The sequence below is a fragment of the Helicoverpa armigera genome, chromosome 24, assembly GCF_030705265.1.
Source record: "Helicoverpa armigera isolate CAAS_96S chromosome 24, ASM3070526v1, whole genome shotgun sequence".
NCBI lineage: Eukaryota > Metazoa > Arthropoda > Insecta > Lepidoptera > Noctuidae > Helicoverpa > Helicoverpa armigera.
In genome coordinates, this window is record NC_087143.1 from 3,144,807 (window position 1) to 3,163,658 (window position 18,852).

At 35.5% G+C, this 18,852-nt stretch overlaps 2 protein-coding genes across 3 annotated transcripts in view; one reads left to right on the plus strand and one right to left on the minus strand.

The window, feature by feature from the left end:
- Positions 1 to 2,422, plus strand: part of LOC110377285 (anoctamin-8) — a 29,338-nt gene extending 26,916 nt beyond the window's left edge. Inside the window, exons 22-24 of the mRNA XM_064041305.1 lie at positions 329 to 452; positions 1,497 to 1,636; positions 2,228 to 2,422. Of these exons, the coding sequence (XP_063897375.1) occupies positions 329 to 452; positions 1,497 to 1,636; positions 2,228 to 2,320 (357 nt within the window). The 3' untranslated portion in view covers positions 2,321 to 2,422. The remainder of the gene's footprint in view (positions 1 to 328; positions 453 to 1,496; positions 1,637 to 2,227) is intronic.
- An 11,079-nt stretch (positions 2,423 to 13,501) lies between these two features.
- Positions 13,502 to 18,711, minus strand: LOC110377288 (uncharacterized). 2 transcript variants are annotated; one of them, XM_021336111.3, is made up of 2 exons: positions 18,545 to 18,711; positions 13,502 to 17,198 (listed from the first exon to the last, which is right to left on the minus strand). In XM_021336111.3, exon 2 carries the CDS (start codon positions 17,187 to 17,189, stop codon positions 13,584 to 13,586), a length of 3,606 nt encoding a protein of 1,201 aa, XP_021191786.3. In that variant the 5' UTR covers positions 17,190 to 17,198; positions 18,545 to 18,711; the 3' UTR covers positions 13,502 to 13,583. The 2 variants fall into 2 exon arrangements, with proteins under 2 accessions (XP_021191786.3, XP_021191787.3); XM_021336112.3 differs by lacking the exon at positions 18,545 to 18,711 and adding an exon at positions 18,092 to 18,243.
- Positions 18,712 to 18,852: the final 141 nt, after the last annotated feature.

Consider the following 18,852-nt stretch of genomic DNA (forward strand, 5'->3'; position numbering starts at 1 on the left):
TTCACACGCAATTTCCTACACCCGGTTAAAGGGTCTATTTGTTATACTGATGTATGACTGCCAAGTTTCATCGAAATCCGATGAGCCACTTGCGCACATAAGAAACCTGTACACATACACACACTGGCAAACTTTGGCTCTTATAATATTTATATGATATCTGATGTTTTAGGACTTCCCTAGGTACGTATTACATACCTACTTTTTATTTATTTATTTAATAAGTACAGTGATAGACTACAGGTTAAGACAATCAAGACAAACAACAGTTAGCATACAGTACATAAATATATTTTTGTTCCAATAAATACTTATTGGTATGTTCCAGGAGTTATCAGGCAGTGTAAGCGCGGGCGGTTCGGAGCCCGACCTCAACGCAGTGCCGTCCGCCGCGCCCTCTATCGACGCCAGCGCCACCTCCAGCGAGGACGACAAGCCTAAGGATAAAGGCAGTTAGTTGTTCATCACATTATGTTTATTTTTCATCATCATCTTCCTGTCCTTATCCCGATTTTGTTTGGGGTCTGCGTAGTATGTTTTCTTTTTCCATATCGTTTCATCTCATAAGATAACAGATCTTATGAGTACTTAAAATTATTTCTACGATGTTTTTTTACTCTTTAGCTTTTTCCCAACTACGTTGACGTCCGCATCCAGTCTAATTGGAAGCTGCTGAGTACCAATGTTTTACAATGAGCGGCCGCCTATTTGACCTCCTTATATCAGTCACTCGGGCAACCCAATACCCCTAGGTAAGACTGGTGTCAGACTTACTGGCTTTGGACTACCCGTAACGTTCAAATGACAGTTGGAACCAACCAATTTATCATGGCTTATGAAACACGGAGGGACTCGTTATGACAATATGGTCACTCATTTACGGATCGACCGCGCTAAGTTTTATTTAACCTTATGATCAATCGATCCGCATTTTGTCTTACTAATGAGATCTTCAGTATGTTTCCAGAGTGCTGATTCCGAGTTTTGTAAGTTAACGCGTTCGATACGTAATTATAACTTAGCTGAAGTAAAGAGTCGTATGCTATATCACATGATAAGAGTATTGAACGTTCATTCATTTTCCCGGATAATGACGTTTACTATTTCGCAAGTGAGCGTGTTTATAGTGATTAAGTGCCGATGACATCCTTTATGAAATAAACATGTCAAAAATGAATACTACGTAATTAAGTTGTATGATAATTTACGCATCGAAAAAGTTAACTTGCAAAACTTGCACTAGGCATTCTGTTAATTAATTATATTATTAATCGCATATCCTTGGCAGTCGTTACGGGTAGTCAGAAGCCAGTAAGTCTGACACCAGTCTAACCAAGGGGTATCGGGTTGCCCAGGTAACTGGGTTGAGGAGGTCAGATAGGCAGTCGTTTTGTAAAGCACTGGTACTCAGCTGAATCCGGTTAGACTGGAAGCCGACCTCAACATAGTTTGGGAAAAAGGCTCGGAGGATGATTAATCGCATATCCATACTCCAGGTCGTTCCCGCGCCAAGGCGGCGCTGGTGAAGCGCGTGCGCTCGGTGGCGGTGTTCTCGCTGGGGCTGCGGCGAGCACGCGAGGCGGCCGCCGCCGGCGACAAGCACGCGCATACGCCGCACACACCTGATAAGTCCGGGGTATGTATGTAATGTGAATCTATATGCCTTTTGAGTAACCAGTTAAGTGTAGGTGAACAATCTTGATGCTTAAAAAATGCTTAAAGTAACTGTTGTTATTGTATTCTAATCTCTCTCCGATGGTGTCGGAGTGCCGCGCTATGAGAGTGAAGGAATAGTGAGTGCACCGCAGTCCAAGCAAACCTGTCCTGCGCAGCTGGTTGATCTCCTCATGTGAGAACAGCCGCCGTGGCCGAACTCGGCCTTGGACGTATTATTTATTAATGTATTTACATTTAATTGCAACTACATTTTAATCCTAGACAAATTTTTCACATAAAAAGGTAATTTCAAATTGTTGGAGTACATATATACTATATTGTGCGATTTGAATATCGAATGAGAATAAATATTACTGTGCCATATTATATTTGCATAGCTAGTTCACGTACTTTTTATTTTCATTCCTAGACACTTCATCATCATCATCATCATCAGCCTATCGCAGTCCACTGCTGGACATAGGCCTCTCCAAGTGCACGCCACTGAGATCTATTTTCGGCTTAAAATACAAATATGTATTAATTAATTTAACACTGTAACTATTTCCAGGGTCTGCCAGCGCCGATGTTAGGCGGCGAGTTATCCCTCATCCCTATAGAACAGCTGATACAAGTGGAGGATGTGAAGCCTCGCTCCACGTAGGCAACCACCTTTTGTACGTACATGCTCCCCTAGTCCTTCTGTCTTTCAGTCTGTTGAATAAACGCGACTTTTTTCACATTATTTCTTGATTTATTCAAAAATTGTAGTACTTAGATTTCAAGATTTTTTACTAATCTTTCCATACTGTCTAAACTATAAAATGTACCACCCGTATAACATATGGAAAGCTAATAGAGTACTTATTTCTGCAAATATGTGTTCGACTTTCGGTTCGTTCGGAATGCAATCTCATGCTAATCAGCGGAAAGTTTGAACCAATAGCTTGGGACATCAGAGTATTGTAAGATATTCAGGATATATTAAAGCGAATTAAGATATACAAAAGAGGTATTGATATTTGTGCAGACGTAATACTAATTATGTGATTTGTCAAAAAAAAAAATGGTTTGATACCTAAAGATTTTACAAAAAAAGGTAAGATTTTCACACACATTTTGAGACACTTTAAGAAAAATCTACCTTTTAATTGAATCGCATTTATTCAACAAAATGAAAAACCTTTCATGAAACGGAGTACAACCTAGCTAGCTACTAGTTAGCGCCTGTCATAGACTATAGCATAGCATAGACATACGATGTATATTAACGTAGGACTTTAGTTATTAACCATTCGTTTACTAGTAGTTAACAGTATGTTAACGTTGCGTTATGGAAAGTTCTCGATTTGTTCGAAGTACAAATTTTGTAAGCGTGTTTTTGCTTGGGAGTTTGGGGTGTTATTTTCAGTACTGTTATGCGCCAGTAAACTTGGTGATCCATTGGTGGGCCATTTTGATGATCTTTAACAGTATAAACATTTATTAGCAAAGAACTAAATGTATTAAAATTGCTTGATAAATGGTCGATTTGAAATTGCAAAACATAGCTTTGTTTTATTAAATTATCAGGTACATAGGATAAAAAAGATATCAAACTAAGACTTTTAATACAAATTACAATTCTAATTTGAATACATGAATAATATCTAACGAAAATGAACTTTAAACCCTTGAAATAAACCTCATTTTTGTCCAAACAGTACTGGAATTAACGCCGTATTTATATTGAAGTACAGTGGTAACAAGTTTTGTGATAAGTACAGTTAGAAGAAAAGATATCAGACACATCTCGTGTGGGAGTAAGGCTTTTTGATGTATTTTTACGTGTTTCGATGACATTTTTCGATGTTATAGTGCTGGGTTGTACTGGCTACTTTTGTTCGAAAACTAGTTAAGAAAAATAGGTAGATAGATATATTCTTTATTATGTACACGAATTAAAAATCAACAAAACAAAAAAAATTGAAGTCGGTGACACAATGGGCGGTCTTATCGCTAAAAAGCGATCTCTTACAGACAACCTTTGGATGGATTGAGACAAAAAATCGTCATGACCGTAATTTTACTCTATGATAACATGTGAATTCAGGTTTAAAAATATTTGTATAGTGAATGACAAACCTGCAGGTTGGTAACCGAATGTTTATAGTAGCTTTTGTTTTTTCTAGAGGAGGGCATTCAACAGAGCCTGAAACATATAAGAGAAACGCATATAAAAATTGTAATGTATTGAAACTAATATTATTTCAATTACATGAATAAGGAGGTAGCGTTTGAACGTGAAATGAGGCCCATGTAAAAAAGGCCTAATATAAAAAAAAGTATGGCACTAAGTAACAGTTTTTCTTAGCAAAAGTAGCCAGTACATTCAGCTATTGATGTTTTCGTTCTAAGGTTCTGTGTACCGCAACACATATAGTTTCCTAAGCTTTTCTCATCAAAGCAATCGTCTGACAATAATTTCGAGTTGCTCTTTGTAATTTTGATGGTTATTTCTTTGACTTTTACGCTTTATTTAAACTGGCCGGGATGGGAGGATTTTTAGTCAAAAAGAAGAATAAACTCTGTGAGGTTAACCAAACTATAACCAGCCGTGAAATCATTGATTTTGCTCATGAACGGCAATTTCACAGATAATTATGCAAATAACGTATTCTCTTTTTTTTTATCATTCTCGAAAATAATTGACAGAATTAGGATTAAATGACAAGATTTATAAAAATGCCTAAAATCGGACTCGATACACACATGTTTTTGCTTCTCTGCTACCAATCATATTCTATCTTAAATTCATTATTTTTTATTCCACATCCCGGTCGGTCTGTAAATAGAACTAGCTAGTAATCAATGTGTAACACTGTAGTACTCTTTTTAACACGGCTAGAACTACTTCACTCCTTATTGTATGTAGGATAGTTCGCGTATGTTCACATGTCATACTGTCAGTTGCAGAAAGGTCCATTAAAGTTAAAAGTCTCTGCACACAGAGCCGTCCCGCTCGACGCGTAATATCGAGTACATTACAACTGCTAAGTGTCGCGTCCCGTCCCGTCCCGCCGCGCCGCGTCCGCTGTGTGCAGAGACCTTAAAGCTTTTTTAAATCTATTGCTAACTCTTTCTTTGTCAACAAGATAAAAAGTGTTAGCAATAGATTTTAAGAAGCTTTAATTTTAATGGATTTTTGAGCAGCTGACGGATACTCGCGATCATAAGTAATAATAACTATAAATAAAACTGAAATCTGGAACCTGGAACTATGAGAGTTAGTCCGATTTTTTGTAACGTTTTAAAATAAGAAGGTCTTCCATTTTGTTTTGCTAACTAGTGACATGTTGCTGTACGGTTAATCATATTCAAACTTGGGTTTATCAAAAGTTACCTACAAGAGAATTGTTGGGGTGACTTAAATTATTTCATAGACAGTGCCATCAGAAAAATAGGTTTTAAGGTGTATCAGATTTGAGTTTCCTTGGATTAAATAACGTAAGATTCAAGTATTAACAGCATTCTTTATTATTAAAATATTACTAAAAACTTCTGTAGCACAGTGTAGTTGAGTCCTACAAAAGTTTTTAGAGTACAGATAGCTTTTGGTATTGAAGGTGAAAAAGTTGAAGTTCATTGCACATTTAACTAATTGAACAAGCCTAAAGTGTTTCTTTTAATTCGTACCTACATAAAAAACAATCGATCATTGTTAAATAACTTAGTTCCTAGATGCCTATCGATATATCGAATAATTTTAGACGAAGGCAGCTCCAATCTTTTCTCTGTCCGTTTCTGTTACAAATCGCTCATAGCACAGTCAATTAACATTGTAACAAATTTTATTTTAGCTACATTGTATCCATTGTAACTGTATTTACGAAGTATTATCTTAGGTTGTCGTCTCGTCTAGTCCTTAATTTTACGCTATTGTTGTAAAGTGTATCAAGCGTACAGATTATTAAGAAATGGAGTGGTCATTTGTGTTAAATTTCCTAAACAAATGGAATAATATGAAAGATTGGCAATATTATTTTTAAAATTGTTCACATGTTGAGAGCAATTATTGAAAGTTCCCTTTTCACTCCATTTCTCACTGCTCTGTGATCAGATATTTTTAGCATAATATTTAAACGCAATGTATCAAAACTATGTATTTCGAAGAGAGTAATTATTTTTATCGTATTTTATGATAGAGTAAATAGATTTAGTTGAGCTTTTTATAGGCAAAGAGTTTTGTATATTGTTAGCTTAGCGTATGAATATTTAGCGTTGTAATTGTTATTTATTAATGATGGCCGGGGATTCACCATCTGCTATTGACTCTTTTATTCAATTATATACTTTCAGACGGGTGACAATATATGACGAGCGAAAATGTGATAAACCGTCAGTGGCACAGAGGTCCATTAAAGTTAAAGCTTCTCTAAATCTGTTGCTGTTTCTTTCTTTGTCAACAAGATAATAAGTGATAGCAATTGATTTAATGAAGCTTTAATTTTAAAGAACCTTTGTAATATTGGTTTTATGACAGTTTTTTTTTTAATTAAATTAACCGTATACGTTTACTTTTGGCAATCAGTACATGTACTTACTTATAAATATCTTCGAAAGTAACTTTCAAAGTACCTAATCGTATCTTATGAATTGGTTGTTTGATGCAACTAGTCCTCAGAATTATGAAATTAATATTCTTAAAATATTAAGTTTCATAGCAGATGGTGAATTCCCGTCAGTAAAAAGCTAAATACTGATAAAATTATGTTGCTAACGTATGTTATGGAATATTGAAACTTGACGTCCATTGTTCAGAGAAGCTTTTAAATCGCTATCCATCTTTATTCTTTGAAGATTTTTATTTCGAATGTACCCTTTTGTATTTAAAACATCTTGTATAATATTATATTTAATACAGCTGAAGATATATTGACAAATCGTCTACAGATTTTAGTAATCCATCGAAATTCTCAAATATAGAGGTAAATAAATCCACTTTCTGAAGTTTAAATAACCAAAATATTGACGACTTCTTCAACTCTATTCAAATCATTTTCATACTCGCCTATTTCAAATATATTCCTTTATTAACGTTTTTTCTTAGTTTGACGGCACTGTGTGCGTTCGCGCAGCGGAATGTTGTTGAATTTAAAGATTTTAATTATGCAGATAATTAGTGTAAGACGTCCTATAATTGTGTATGGTAAATAAAAATTTGTGTATGCAGCCATTGTGGAGAAATTCACCAAAAACAGATTCCGCTGGGCGAACGTTGGCGAACGTTGTCCTGGCGGAACTTTTTTTAATCCATAGACTTTAGAAGAAAAGAGATGTGTCCGAAAATTAGTGTGTATTTGTGTATAATTGATTATGTATGAATGAAATCAGTGCATGCATAAACTTCGGAGAAATTCAAGTTTCCGCTACGCGAACGTTTGGCCATTAGCTAGTTTTCATAGGGATATTATAAATTGCATATCAAATAAATAATCGCCTATCAATAAATACTCATCATTTATATTCTTTTTTACATCAAATAACTTACTTCACTACAAAAAAACTAAATGTTTAACAAAACTCAAACTGCAGATTATTCGAAATTGTACATCAATATGACATTACTTTTTTTATTATAATGCAATACAGTTAAATTTATTCTTGTACAAAAATACTACATACAAGCATTAAATACTGACTGCACAGCAAATTTTCCATATTTCATAGCAAAATAACTATCCCAGTCGCATATTAACCAGTTAGTACAACAAAACCTATTCATCATATTTGTCTTAATTTTCAAGAAGCCATGCTCGGCAAATTTAATGATTATTATAACAAAAAAATCCTGTCACATTGCATTATTTCTAAAAACAGAACAAATTAACTGAAAAAGGTTCGCGGCTTCGCGCGCTTTTTCGTCACTGGAGTGCAGTGGCGCGAGCGAGTAAGATAGAGTTCAATTAAAAAACATTGTATTAAAAATTAAAGCTAGTAACAAAAGGAATCGCTGCAAAACCGACTCCACGTAGTCTTGTTTGCCCTACCCCTAGAGTGCAATTCAAAACCGCGTAGGCGCGGAGGAAAGCTCGCATGGGACCGCCGGAGCCACGAAGCGCCGGAGCCGTGACAGAAGCCATGCTTGCTGCATATTGCATGCTTACTTCCATGTTGCATGCCTGCTTACATGCTGCATGCCTGCTTGCACGCTTCAGGCTTGTTTGCATGCTTCTTACAGGAAAATAAAAAATCCAAAACTATGCCAAAAGATGATTCTGACTATAAACATTCTGAAATATGATATTATAGTAGTAGCCTTTTAATGACTACTTATATGAAATGTATGCCAAAAGGAAATCCAGACAATGACTGACAATGCACCTGCCCCATTTTTTTCAAGAACTATATGTGCAAGCATATCATCGGACTTGCGATCCGACTCAAGTACGTGGCGCCACCTGCAGAAGCTAAAAATGTGCCTATTGGGCAAAAAAGGATTCAATAAATTACAATTTTGTATTTAATTTTATATTTTTTTGCTGATCTCATTATGCTGTAATTAATAAATAATAAGATGACTGTGACTAATAAAAAGCTGTTTTATTCAGAAAAACTGCTGTAAATAATATAAAAATAGAAGCTATATTTAAAAGAAAAAGAGTTAACATGTATAATGTGCATTAAGATTATTAGCTGTGCATTAATGAAAAAGCTTTTGCTTAAGGAAAAATCGCTGTACGCTGCGAAAATAAATTGTAGTGTGTTTAGTGATATTTTGAGTTGAATATTTTGCTGTGCAATCAGTAATTTTGATGGGAATTCGGAATCTTATTGCATAGAAAAAGTATATTTTTTGATTTGCGTTTAAATACTACCCGTTTTCATATAAAGCGCTTACATAGAGAGCTGTAGATTTTTACATACGTTGTTTTGAATTTGTTTATATTTGTTTAAAAAACAGGTTTAGAAAAAGTCGTAGGGTTTAAAAGATAAAAATATAAACGTAAAATACACTTATTAGGTCTTAGTTCTTAAAGTATGTAGTTTGGGGTCTAGATTTTCACGTTTACACAAACCTTGTAAGTGTCTCCAACATGTTGCCAAGTGTCAATGATGTTCCGTTAGTAATTAAAAAGTTATAGGATATTTTACCATGAACAGATCACTGTTTACAAAGCAGTCGAATATCACGACGTTCTAAAGGAATTGCATGGTAAAATGTATGCCAATAATTAGTTTAATCGTTCAACTATTCACTTGCAAAATTTCACGTCATTAAATTCAGTAATTAAAGAAAGACAATTAAAATATCGAAACCCTACATAGTCCGACCAAGTTCGGATAGCTACAAAAAAGCGGCCGTGCCATATGTCTAAGCAACGTTCTTAACTTGGAAGGTTAGTATATTTATTAATATGGTACAGTTGCGTACACACGCGTTAGGAAAAAATAAAACAATTGCATATCTTGAATGAAAAATATTTTTTTAATACACTCAGCGGCACGGAATCTGGCCCAAGCACATTTGAGCCCTATAACCATTATTTAAATGAAAAATAAGAATGTTTATTTTAAAATTGTTTAATTTACTCATTTTCCAAAAGAAAATACCAAAAATCAACAGAATTGTGAGGATTTTCATTAAGTTTCATTGAGTTAGAAAACAGAGTCCTTTACCGCAATAATTACCATAAACTTTTTAAATTCAAAATTTTTAACAAAACAGAAAGTTATCGAATTGTAATCATGGGTGTTTCTTCCTCTTGATCTGATGACTGCCTGCATACGATCTGGCATGCTCTGGATGATGTTTTTTGTCTCCACCTGAGAGATCTCCTCTCAGGCAGCTACCAGCGCGGTTTTCAGTTCACTGAGAGTCCGTGGTGGGTTACGACTTGCTTGGACCTGTCTTTTAAGCATGTTCTAGACATGTTCTACAGGATTCATGGCTGGGTTTCTTGCAGGCCAGTCCAATTTTTTAATACCGACCTCGAACAAGTAATCGGTTACGCAAAGGGCTGCTTGAGGTCGACCATTGTCCTGCATTATACGAAATTCTTCACTTCCTATGAATCCTTGACAGGGTAAAACATGATTTTGAAGGATCTCTTCAATATACCGCACTGTTGTCAGACGACTTTCGACAGTCAATAATTCAGTACGGGCTTCTGAACTTATGCCTCGCCAAACCAAGATGGACCCACCATGAAAACCGACTGTTTGCTTGGTAGTGGTGGGAAGAAACCATTCTCCGCGCTTTCTCCATTCACATTCACGGCCGTCTGGAGCTCTTAAGACGACTCTGCATTCATGGGCCCATAAAATTTTACTCCATTGGTCATGCGTCTAATTTGCATGTTCTCTTGCAAATCTAAGTCTGGCTATGCGATAGTGCGGGAGAAGTTCCGGGCCTCGAGTTGGTCTTCGAGCACACAGATCTCGTTCCTCCATCCTTCTTCTTATTGTGCGCTTACGGACGTTGAGTTCTCTTGCTGTTTGCAAAGGCTGGCGTATCTCTAACGCAGTGAGAAACCGATTTCTCATTATTGCACGTACGACAAATCGATCGTTGTGCGCCGACGGACACCTTACACCCCCACTTTCTGGTCTTCTTGTGTAAAGGCCAGTCTGGTCATACATTTTCTATGCATATCTTTAACTTGTACGCGGTACACTTAAAGTTTCAACCATATTCCGCTGCTTCCGCCCTTGACATTTAAGCAACACTACTTGAGCAACTTGAGCTGCAGTAAGGGTAATTTTCAGATCAAATTGTGAAAAAAAGAGAAACAAAAAACGATCATCATCACAATTTTTTTTTGGAACGTGCTTAGTACTTCGGCAATTTCTATCTGAATTTAAACTTAACTTTCTGCTTTGTGTTCCAACAACGGAATCTGTTTCTAGTGTTACAAAAGTTAAACAGACACACATTTTTCTGTATTTTAATTAACAATTACGAAAGGACTGACAATATGTCATATGAAATTAGAATTTACAACAGCTACCTGGGCTGATATCTACTTGTATTCGTTTGGGCCAAATTCCGTGCCGCTGAGTGTAATAATGCCACTATCTACGACATTTTAGTTAAAATACGTAACGTTTATTAACGTTATTTTTAATCACGTAGTCAAGTAATTTATGTAAGTAATAATAATAAATGTATTTTTGTACACGGATATTCAAATAGAGAAGTACTTGTTAATTGAAGATTTATTTCTATCGAAGATAGTGGCATTATTATTAAAAAAATATTTACAATCCAGAAATACAATTGTTTTATTTTTTCCTAACGCTTGTGTACGCAACTGTACCATATTAATAAATACTAACCTACCAAGTTAAGAACGTTGCTTAGACAATGACACGGCCGCTTTTTTGTAGCTATCCGAACTTGGTCGGACTATGTAGGGTTTCGATATTTTAATTGTCTTTCTTTAATTACTGAATTTAATGACGTGAAATTTTTCAAGTGAATAGTTGAACGATTAAACTAATTATTGGCATACATTTTACCATGCAATTCCTTTAGAACGTCGTGATATTCGACTGCTTTGTAAACAGTGATCTGTTCATGGTAAAATATCCTATAACTTTTTAATTACTAACGGAACATCATTGATACTTGGCAACATGTTGGAGACACTTACAAGGTTTGTGTAAACGTGAAAATCTAGACCCCAAACTGCATACTTTAAGAACTAAGACCTAATAAGTGTATTTTACGTTTATATTTTTATCTTTTAAACCCTACGACTTTTTCTAAACCTGTTTTTTAAACAAATATAAACAAATTCAAAACAACGTATGTAAAAATCTACAGCTCTCTATGTAAGCGCTTTATATGAAAACTAGCTAATGGCCAAACGTTCGCGTAGCGGAAACTTGAATTTCTCCGAAGTTTATGCATGCACTGATTTCATTCATACATAATCAATTATACACAAATACACACTAATTTTCGGACACATCTCTTTTCTTCTAAAGTCTATGGATTTAAAAAAGTTCCGCCAGGACAACGTTCGCCAACGTTCGCCCAGCGGAATCTGTTTTTGGTGAATTTCTCCACAATGGCTGCATACACAATTTTTTATTTACCATACACAATTATAGGACGTCTTACACTAATTATCTGCATAATTAAAATCTTTAAATTCAACAACATTCCGCTGCGCGAACGCACACGACGGCACTGCAGTTTATTCGTTTCGGTAACACTTTTACATTTCATCCTTCTATTCAATTTTCACAGTGCCACATTCTACGACTACATCATAATCAAAATCTATTTTAAACTTCTCAATGTTTTCTTCTTTATCACTTCCATTTTTATAAATCTTGCGGTACAAAAAGTATTTGTTGTATTTGATAGATTAATATCTGCAAGGAATACTGTTGAGTAATCGAATGTCTTTGGGCTATGAGCACTTTGTTTGGCTGCTACGATTGAATTCAACCAATCAAATACATAACTGAGATACAGATCTACAGACCGTTTATGAAAAAATACGTATTCCTAAATATTAAATGGTGAAGCCAAATAATATGTTATTTCATGTAGATATTAATCTTTCAATATGTTACATGGTGTTGATTAACTAGTAAAGAAGCTTCATTCTAAATAGTAACGTCACAAAATACATAGGTACAGAAGTCAATCTCATGTATGTACTTCACTTTTCATGCCTAAACTCGGCGGTCGCGCTAGGGTTGTCAACTTTTTTATGCGCATAAAACTAACGTGGTAGTGGTACTCGTATCTAATTATTTATTTATTGTTGAAAATAAAACAGGAAAAATGAAATATAAACCAATAATAATAAAATATTTGATGTGGCATAGGTACAAGAGGTTAATAAACACTTTCAACGGAAATTAGTTTGAACGAGATACCGATCTTTTTCAGAAACAAATTTATAATTTTGTTATTCAGAGGTATATACCATAAAACACTATGTAAAACAAAGTACCTCTTTACTTGCGAACAATTTTTTTTTGTATGTAGGTAATTGGTTGGTACAGTCCCTAATCTAAGCTTGCTTCTACCTACAGAAACCTTGAATGCGAGTCCGACTCGCACTTGACCGGTTTTATTTCGTCTACCTTACAACATACTCTCGCCATGATCACAAAAATTATTAACTCCTACTACCTAGTAATAATCTTTGAGGGTAGGTTGGCAGCTTCGCCTGGGTCGACACTAGCAAAACTTATTACGGCATTGGGCCAGAGACCGCCGGGGCTTACCTGCCCACCTAATTGTACCTACTGCGTTTATTAAACGAACCATCGAAATATAAGAAAATAAGTAGGTACATTACATACTATAGGTACTTACCCCTCTGAATCAACCGGCAGGCTAAAAAACGACAGTTCACTGTTTATTATTGTATTAAAACAACCGTCCACTGAACAGTTACAATACGACATTTTTGTTATTACTTTTTCTTTTGTTATTAAAATTAAAAATCAAATTACAGTTAGATATCACAACGCGTGCACATTTATCTACCTTGTGTGTGCCGCGCGTATCTCAAGAAAGCGGCAGCCGCGCTCGCACTGTTTTGAGTTGTTTTGAGACAGCGCGTCTGTGAACACGCACACATAGACACCTATGTCTGCGTGACTCGAACGCGCTTTGTATGTAGATTGACTTCTGTACCTATGTATTTTGTGGTAACGTGTCGTAGATATTAAATTTGTTGTTGTACTTATTTTTTATACGGGATATTGATAACGTTGCATTTTTGTGTAGATTACAGATTAAATTCGCAGAATAAAAATTTAATTGAGATGTTTTATTCAGACACCTTTTTGCACCCTTGGAATATCTGGTAAAGCATGACAAATAAAACACTCGTTTTAAATAATACAGTGTAATAATACATATAAATGCACATTTAAACAGCTTGCTAACAACAACAGTTCTAAAACTCTAACACTTATTGTCCAATTATATCAAGAACTTTATAATCAGATTTGTTTAGTTTCCGGTACAGATTGCAGCGGATTTCTTTGTTTTCAACGTTATATAACTTGGTGACGACCGACCTATAGTCTTCGTCCAGTTCGGGATTACAACTGTCGGGCAAAAGATTTACTACAAGCAAGTACATCTCAGGTATTCCAAACGTCATTAGGCCCAAACACAATGTACTAATCATATTACAAAACTTGATCTTTATATCGAACTTGACCTTTACCGTTTTCATTTTATTAAGGATTTTACTTTGAATGTCTGATAAAAATGAATTGAAGTATAGTCCAGTGTCAATTAACTCTTTGATCAAGTTGCTAAGTTCTTTAGCAAATGACATGACAATTACTTTAATGGCATCCTTGTTTATTTGTTCCTGACCTTCGAGCTTCTTATGGGACATCAAAACATTTCTAACTAGCATTCCCAGTCGTAACTCCCATATTTCAATATAAATCTCTTCAAGTGGTAAACTGTCATACAGTGTTTTTAGTACAAATTGCATCATGGTATTCACATTTTCATAACGGGAAATTTCCTGATCATAACATCTGAACTCCATATTATTGACAAATGTCATACAAGTTTTAAGCAAGTCTTGCCTATTTTGGCGGGCCCCGGACTCCTGTGATCTTAAACACTTGTTCAATATGTGCTTCGCAACTTCAATTTTTTTACTAAGATCATTTATGTCCTTAATATTTATTATGTATGTTGCTGTAAGTTCCCACTTGGCGTCTATTAAGGCGATAGCTTCTGCACTTTGTTTTTTGCCGTTTCCTTCTTCTTCCTCTTCCTGTTTAAATACTGTTGACATAAATGTGTCTATAATACCAGAAATGGAGTCTGAACGAATTATATTGATGTTATTGGACATGCAATTTATTACAAGACGCATGCGGGCGAGGTTTGCTTGTTTTGGCGGAAATTGGCTCACCACTTTCCAAGCAATATCGATGCATTCGAGCTTCATCGGCTCAGGCCATTGACGGGAAATGAGGAGCCTAAATATCTCATCGTCATCATCTTGTCCAAGAGTCAGCGCAATTGTTTTTAATGTGTCAAACAAAATTCCCTGAGTATTTGATTCTTTCAATATTTTGGCATGAAGCGCTTTGAAAATAATCAACCTGAGGGATACGTTTTTCGTCTTTTTCCAAGCTCTTAATACTAATGTATTTAAGTTTTCTTCGCTAAAGCACTCGAAAGCGAGTCGTATGCCATGTTTTTGGATTGACACTGGAGTATTCAATATCGCTTCAACGAATTCAATACAAAGTGGAAGTGGCAGGTTAGCCAAATAGGAATGGAACATTGGTAAACAAAAGTGTACGTAGTCTCCTTTGATGTACATTAGCACACTTTGCAGGGGCACAGGAGGGCGCGAGTAGCAAGCATGCGAGCATATGGCTTGCTGAATCCGTAACAACTTCTCGTCAATTTCGCTGTGGTTAATAACAGCTTCTGTTGGGGCATACTTTTTCATAAAATCAACTTTCAAATTCTCATCCCCTAGTTGAAAAATGCCGTGTACTGCAGCATGAGCTTCTTTCAACCACAGCCTGTCTTCTGCTGCCAATATATCATTAAAAAACTTGAGGTAATCCTTTGCAATGTCGTTTGAAAAATATATTTTTAGTTTCTTCAGTACTGTGCTGATATCATACTTGAAGGAGTTATCAATATTGTCTTGAACTTCTGGAAGGTGTTTAACAAGTAGACTTGCGTCTTTCTTCAAGAGACGTAACAAATCTACCCTCGTTACCTGGCATTTTTTAGGCTCACGTAGCAACCTGTGGCAACTAAATTCATCCCAATCTTTCTTCATAAACTGGTTAACAAGCTCGGGGCAATCCAGTTTAGTCCTGTCATATTGATCCAAAAGGTCTAGGATGAAATGAATATATCTCCTTAAGCGATACTTTACATCATCACTGTAAGGTACATTTTCGAATTTCCTGATTTCAGTCATATAAAATTCGAATAAATACTGGAACACCATTTCTACCTCCTCTTTTTTTAGCTTATCTGTATTCAATTTTAATGCATAAAATTGCATTTCCGAATTGATGTGAGTTGTTATGGCCTCAGGTATATCTATGTGATTAATGATATGGTATATGAGGGCGATGATTTTGTATTCACTCTTGCTGCTATAGACTGTCAGACTGTAGACATCGAGGTTGTAAAACAATTTGTTCCAGGCCGACCAGCAGTCATCATTGAATTCGAAAACATTAAAATTCTGCATCACCCTATCGAGGAAGTTCTCTTTGATGTATTTCTGTTCATTAGCATGCCTCTCGTAGTAATGTTTGAGCAGTTTTGCTAAATCGCGTTGGGTTTTTGCAGAATCTACCAAGATAAGCATCATGTCAGCCCGTTTAATATAATCCGGAGTCACCAACACGAGCTTTTTAATTTCTTCAAAAGCTTTTTCAAAGCTAATGAACTTGTACCAATTATAATCTTTGCCTATTCCGAGAATCTCTGATCCGCTGGCTATTTGTTGAAGAGCCCAAGTTTCTTTTTCTTCTGTAGTCATTATTTTGTAGAACTGCTTCTGATAGAAATTCAAATGAGTTTCAAATGCTTCACCAGGATACTTAGCTGTAAATATCTGTTTGACGAATTCAAATTTCCCATCTTGAATTTTATCAAGAATAAACTTATATTTGCTGCAATAGTTTTGATTCCAAAAATTTTCGACATTTTCAGGCAGCACAGCAACTGCGTATTTTTTTGCATCTTCTGCTGTACTGTATTTAACTATCGCAGTTTTATGAATAATTCTTACGTAAAGTGATGGTTTACTTAGAACCCTATCATCCTTATGGTGTTTCATTATGCTTTTAGAAATGCGTAAACCCAAAATGGTAGTGTTGTAAGGATTTAACACCACAGATTTTTCCAACAGATCCAAATATTTGTCATCGGAAACCGTATACAAATAGCTAAGTCCTGCGAATGCTGGCATTCTTGCAGTTTCAGGAAATGTCGCAACATACGCTTCTGCTAAAGTGAATGAAACTCCAATGAAGTTCTTGAGATATTCACTTCCACAGTCTGATATCATTCGATTACATTTTGTATCATCTTTTAGCACTTCTAACTTAAAGCTCTCACTGGTAAAATTGAGGAATTTTAAAGCAATGCCTGTGTATTTGTTATCCATGCAATACTTGTAAAAGCTTTCAGCCCTTGTTTCATTTCTGACGTGCATAGAAATTGCTGTTAAGAGTTTTTTCTTCATTTTGCTAGACAGAAATGGCACGACATTTTTGTGGAGATAATCGGCATTGATGAATTTTGCGAAATCTTCGCCGTAAAGCCAGCTACATTTGAGAGCTCTGGATATGTACAGACTATCGCCAGATTTAAGTACTTCGATAATGTATTCGATGTTCCCGTATTTGGATGCAAGGTCTATTTTAAATAACTTGTCCACATCAGACTCCTCTGTTGTGTCTTTGATTTGATCGAAGTCTACATCCTTGTCTGCCGCTTCTTTCACTTTCTCGTTCAATTCTCTCTGCCTCTCTCCTAAGTTGCTTCCAGTCAGTACAATCATCTTGGCAATCTGGAAAAAAGAAACATTGTTGTGAATACTTTAGAAAAGTACTTAAAAGCTGATCACACGAACAGACTTAAAATGTCACTAGGAAATTAAAAATATGGAGTGTATGTAGAATTAGTATAGCTAGGCTTGTAAACTACAAATTAGAAGTGAGAATACACTCAAACAAAACATTATCTTATCCAAAAATATGTACTTATGTAATATGAAAAATCTTATCAATTTAATTAGGCATAATCACACAAAATTCGCGTATTGCGTGTTCAACGTAATTAAGAACAGAAAATTCATTCGTTAGCCAGTTGATGTCCAATGTAGGTACCTCTAGTCTAGACTCTAGATGGAGTGGGTTGGGGTTTGGGGTCAGCATAGATGATTGTCGAAGTAATGTAACGTCAGTAAGTAGATGATATACTTATGAATATTTCACAGCTAGGGCCCACCCCAGTCCTGAGGGAAATATTTTCCTCACCCGTACGAAAAGTAGTTTAGGTAGGTAGGTACATAGTTTCTCGAGCTCTAGTTACGAATACTATCTGTGTATCAAATATAATTTGAATCGGATTCTCAATTTAGTATAAAAGCCAGACAGACTAAATCATTTAATTTCGCTTTGTTAATATTAGTAGAAAAAAATAAGTGCAAGAAGATATCTACCAACACAGTTATAAAACCATTACCAAAATACAAGCAGAAAATTACGTCAGTTCCAACAGCCATTCCACTCATTTTTTTTTAACTTGTAAACAATCGCATCATGAGTGCTAAATATCCTAAAAGCAAGTACCAAACTGTCTATCTTTTAAAATCGCATAGCTTTTAATCACATACCGTACTGGGTCAGAATTAAAAATGAGTAAGTTTGTGTATACGACGCGGAACGACCGTACACCCACCGTGATCCTCAAGGCTAGGCCGCGACTAGCTGCTAACTCCGAAAATCAATGCAAGGTTTGTACCTACAACTACACCTAGATATTCACATTACCGAACGCAGATCAATATCGAGATGACGCGAATTATTTCACTATTCTCTCTCACTGAATGCACAACTGCATACGAGCGACTGAAATGGGAAACAGGGAAGCTTTGCAGGGAGGTACATACCTACCTACCAATAACACACCGGCAATTGTTTCTAGGTATCTAACTAATGTGTTGAGTGTTTTTGTTTATTTTAATTTCAACGATAAAAGAGAATTACTTAATACATTTTATCAGTATAGATTTGTTATCATTTTGTAGATTTATAAATGATTCACAGCAGCTTTTAATGACGAATTGCTACACCTACCTACATGATAAAAGGGAATAAGGTAAAATATTTATTTACTGTTAAAGGTACTTACACAAAAGCTTGGATGGACCGCTCAGTATTAAATTCACTTAACAAATATAATAAACAAAATAAATATTATTATAAAACGTGTTGGTTTTCTTTTTCTTCCTCCAACCAATGAACACAAACACTGAAGACAAAATTCGTTCGCCTCTGTCTCTCTAGTTCGCACAGAGGTGGGTGTGCTCAGAATACCAGTTACAACCACAGATGACATCGATAAAAATATTTATGATGCTCAACATTTGATCTCGAGTTATTTCAAATGTGGCTTATTTTTTTCCTTATTGTGCATCACGTTGTTCCAAAAATGTATAT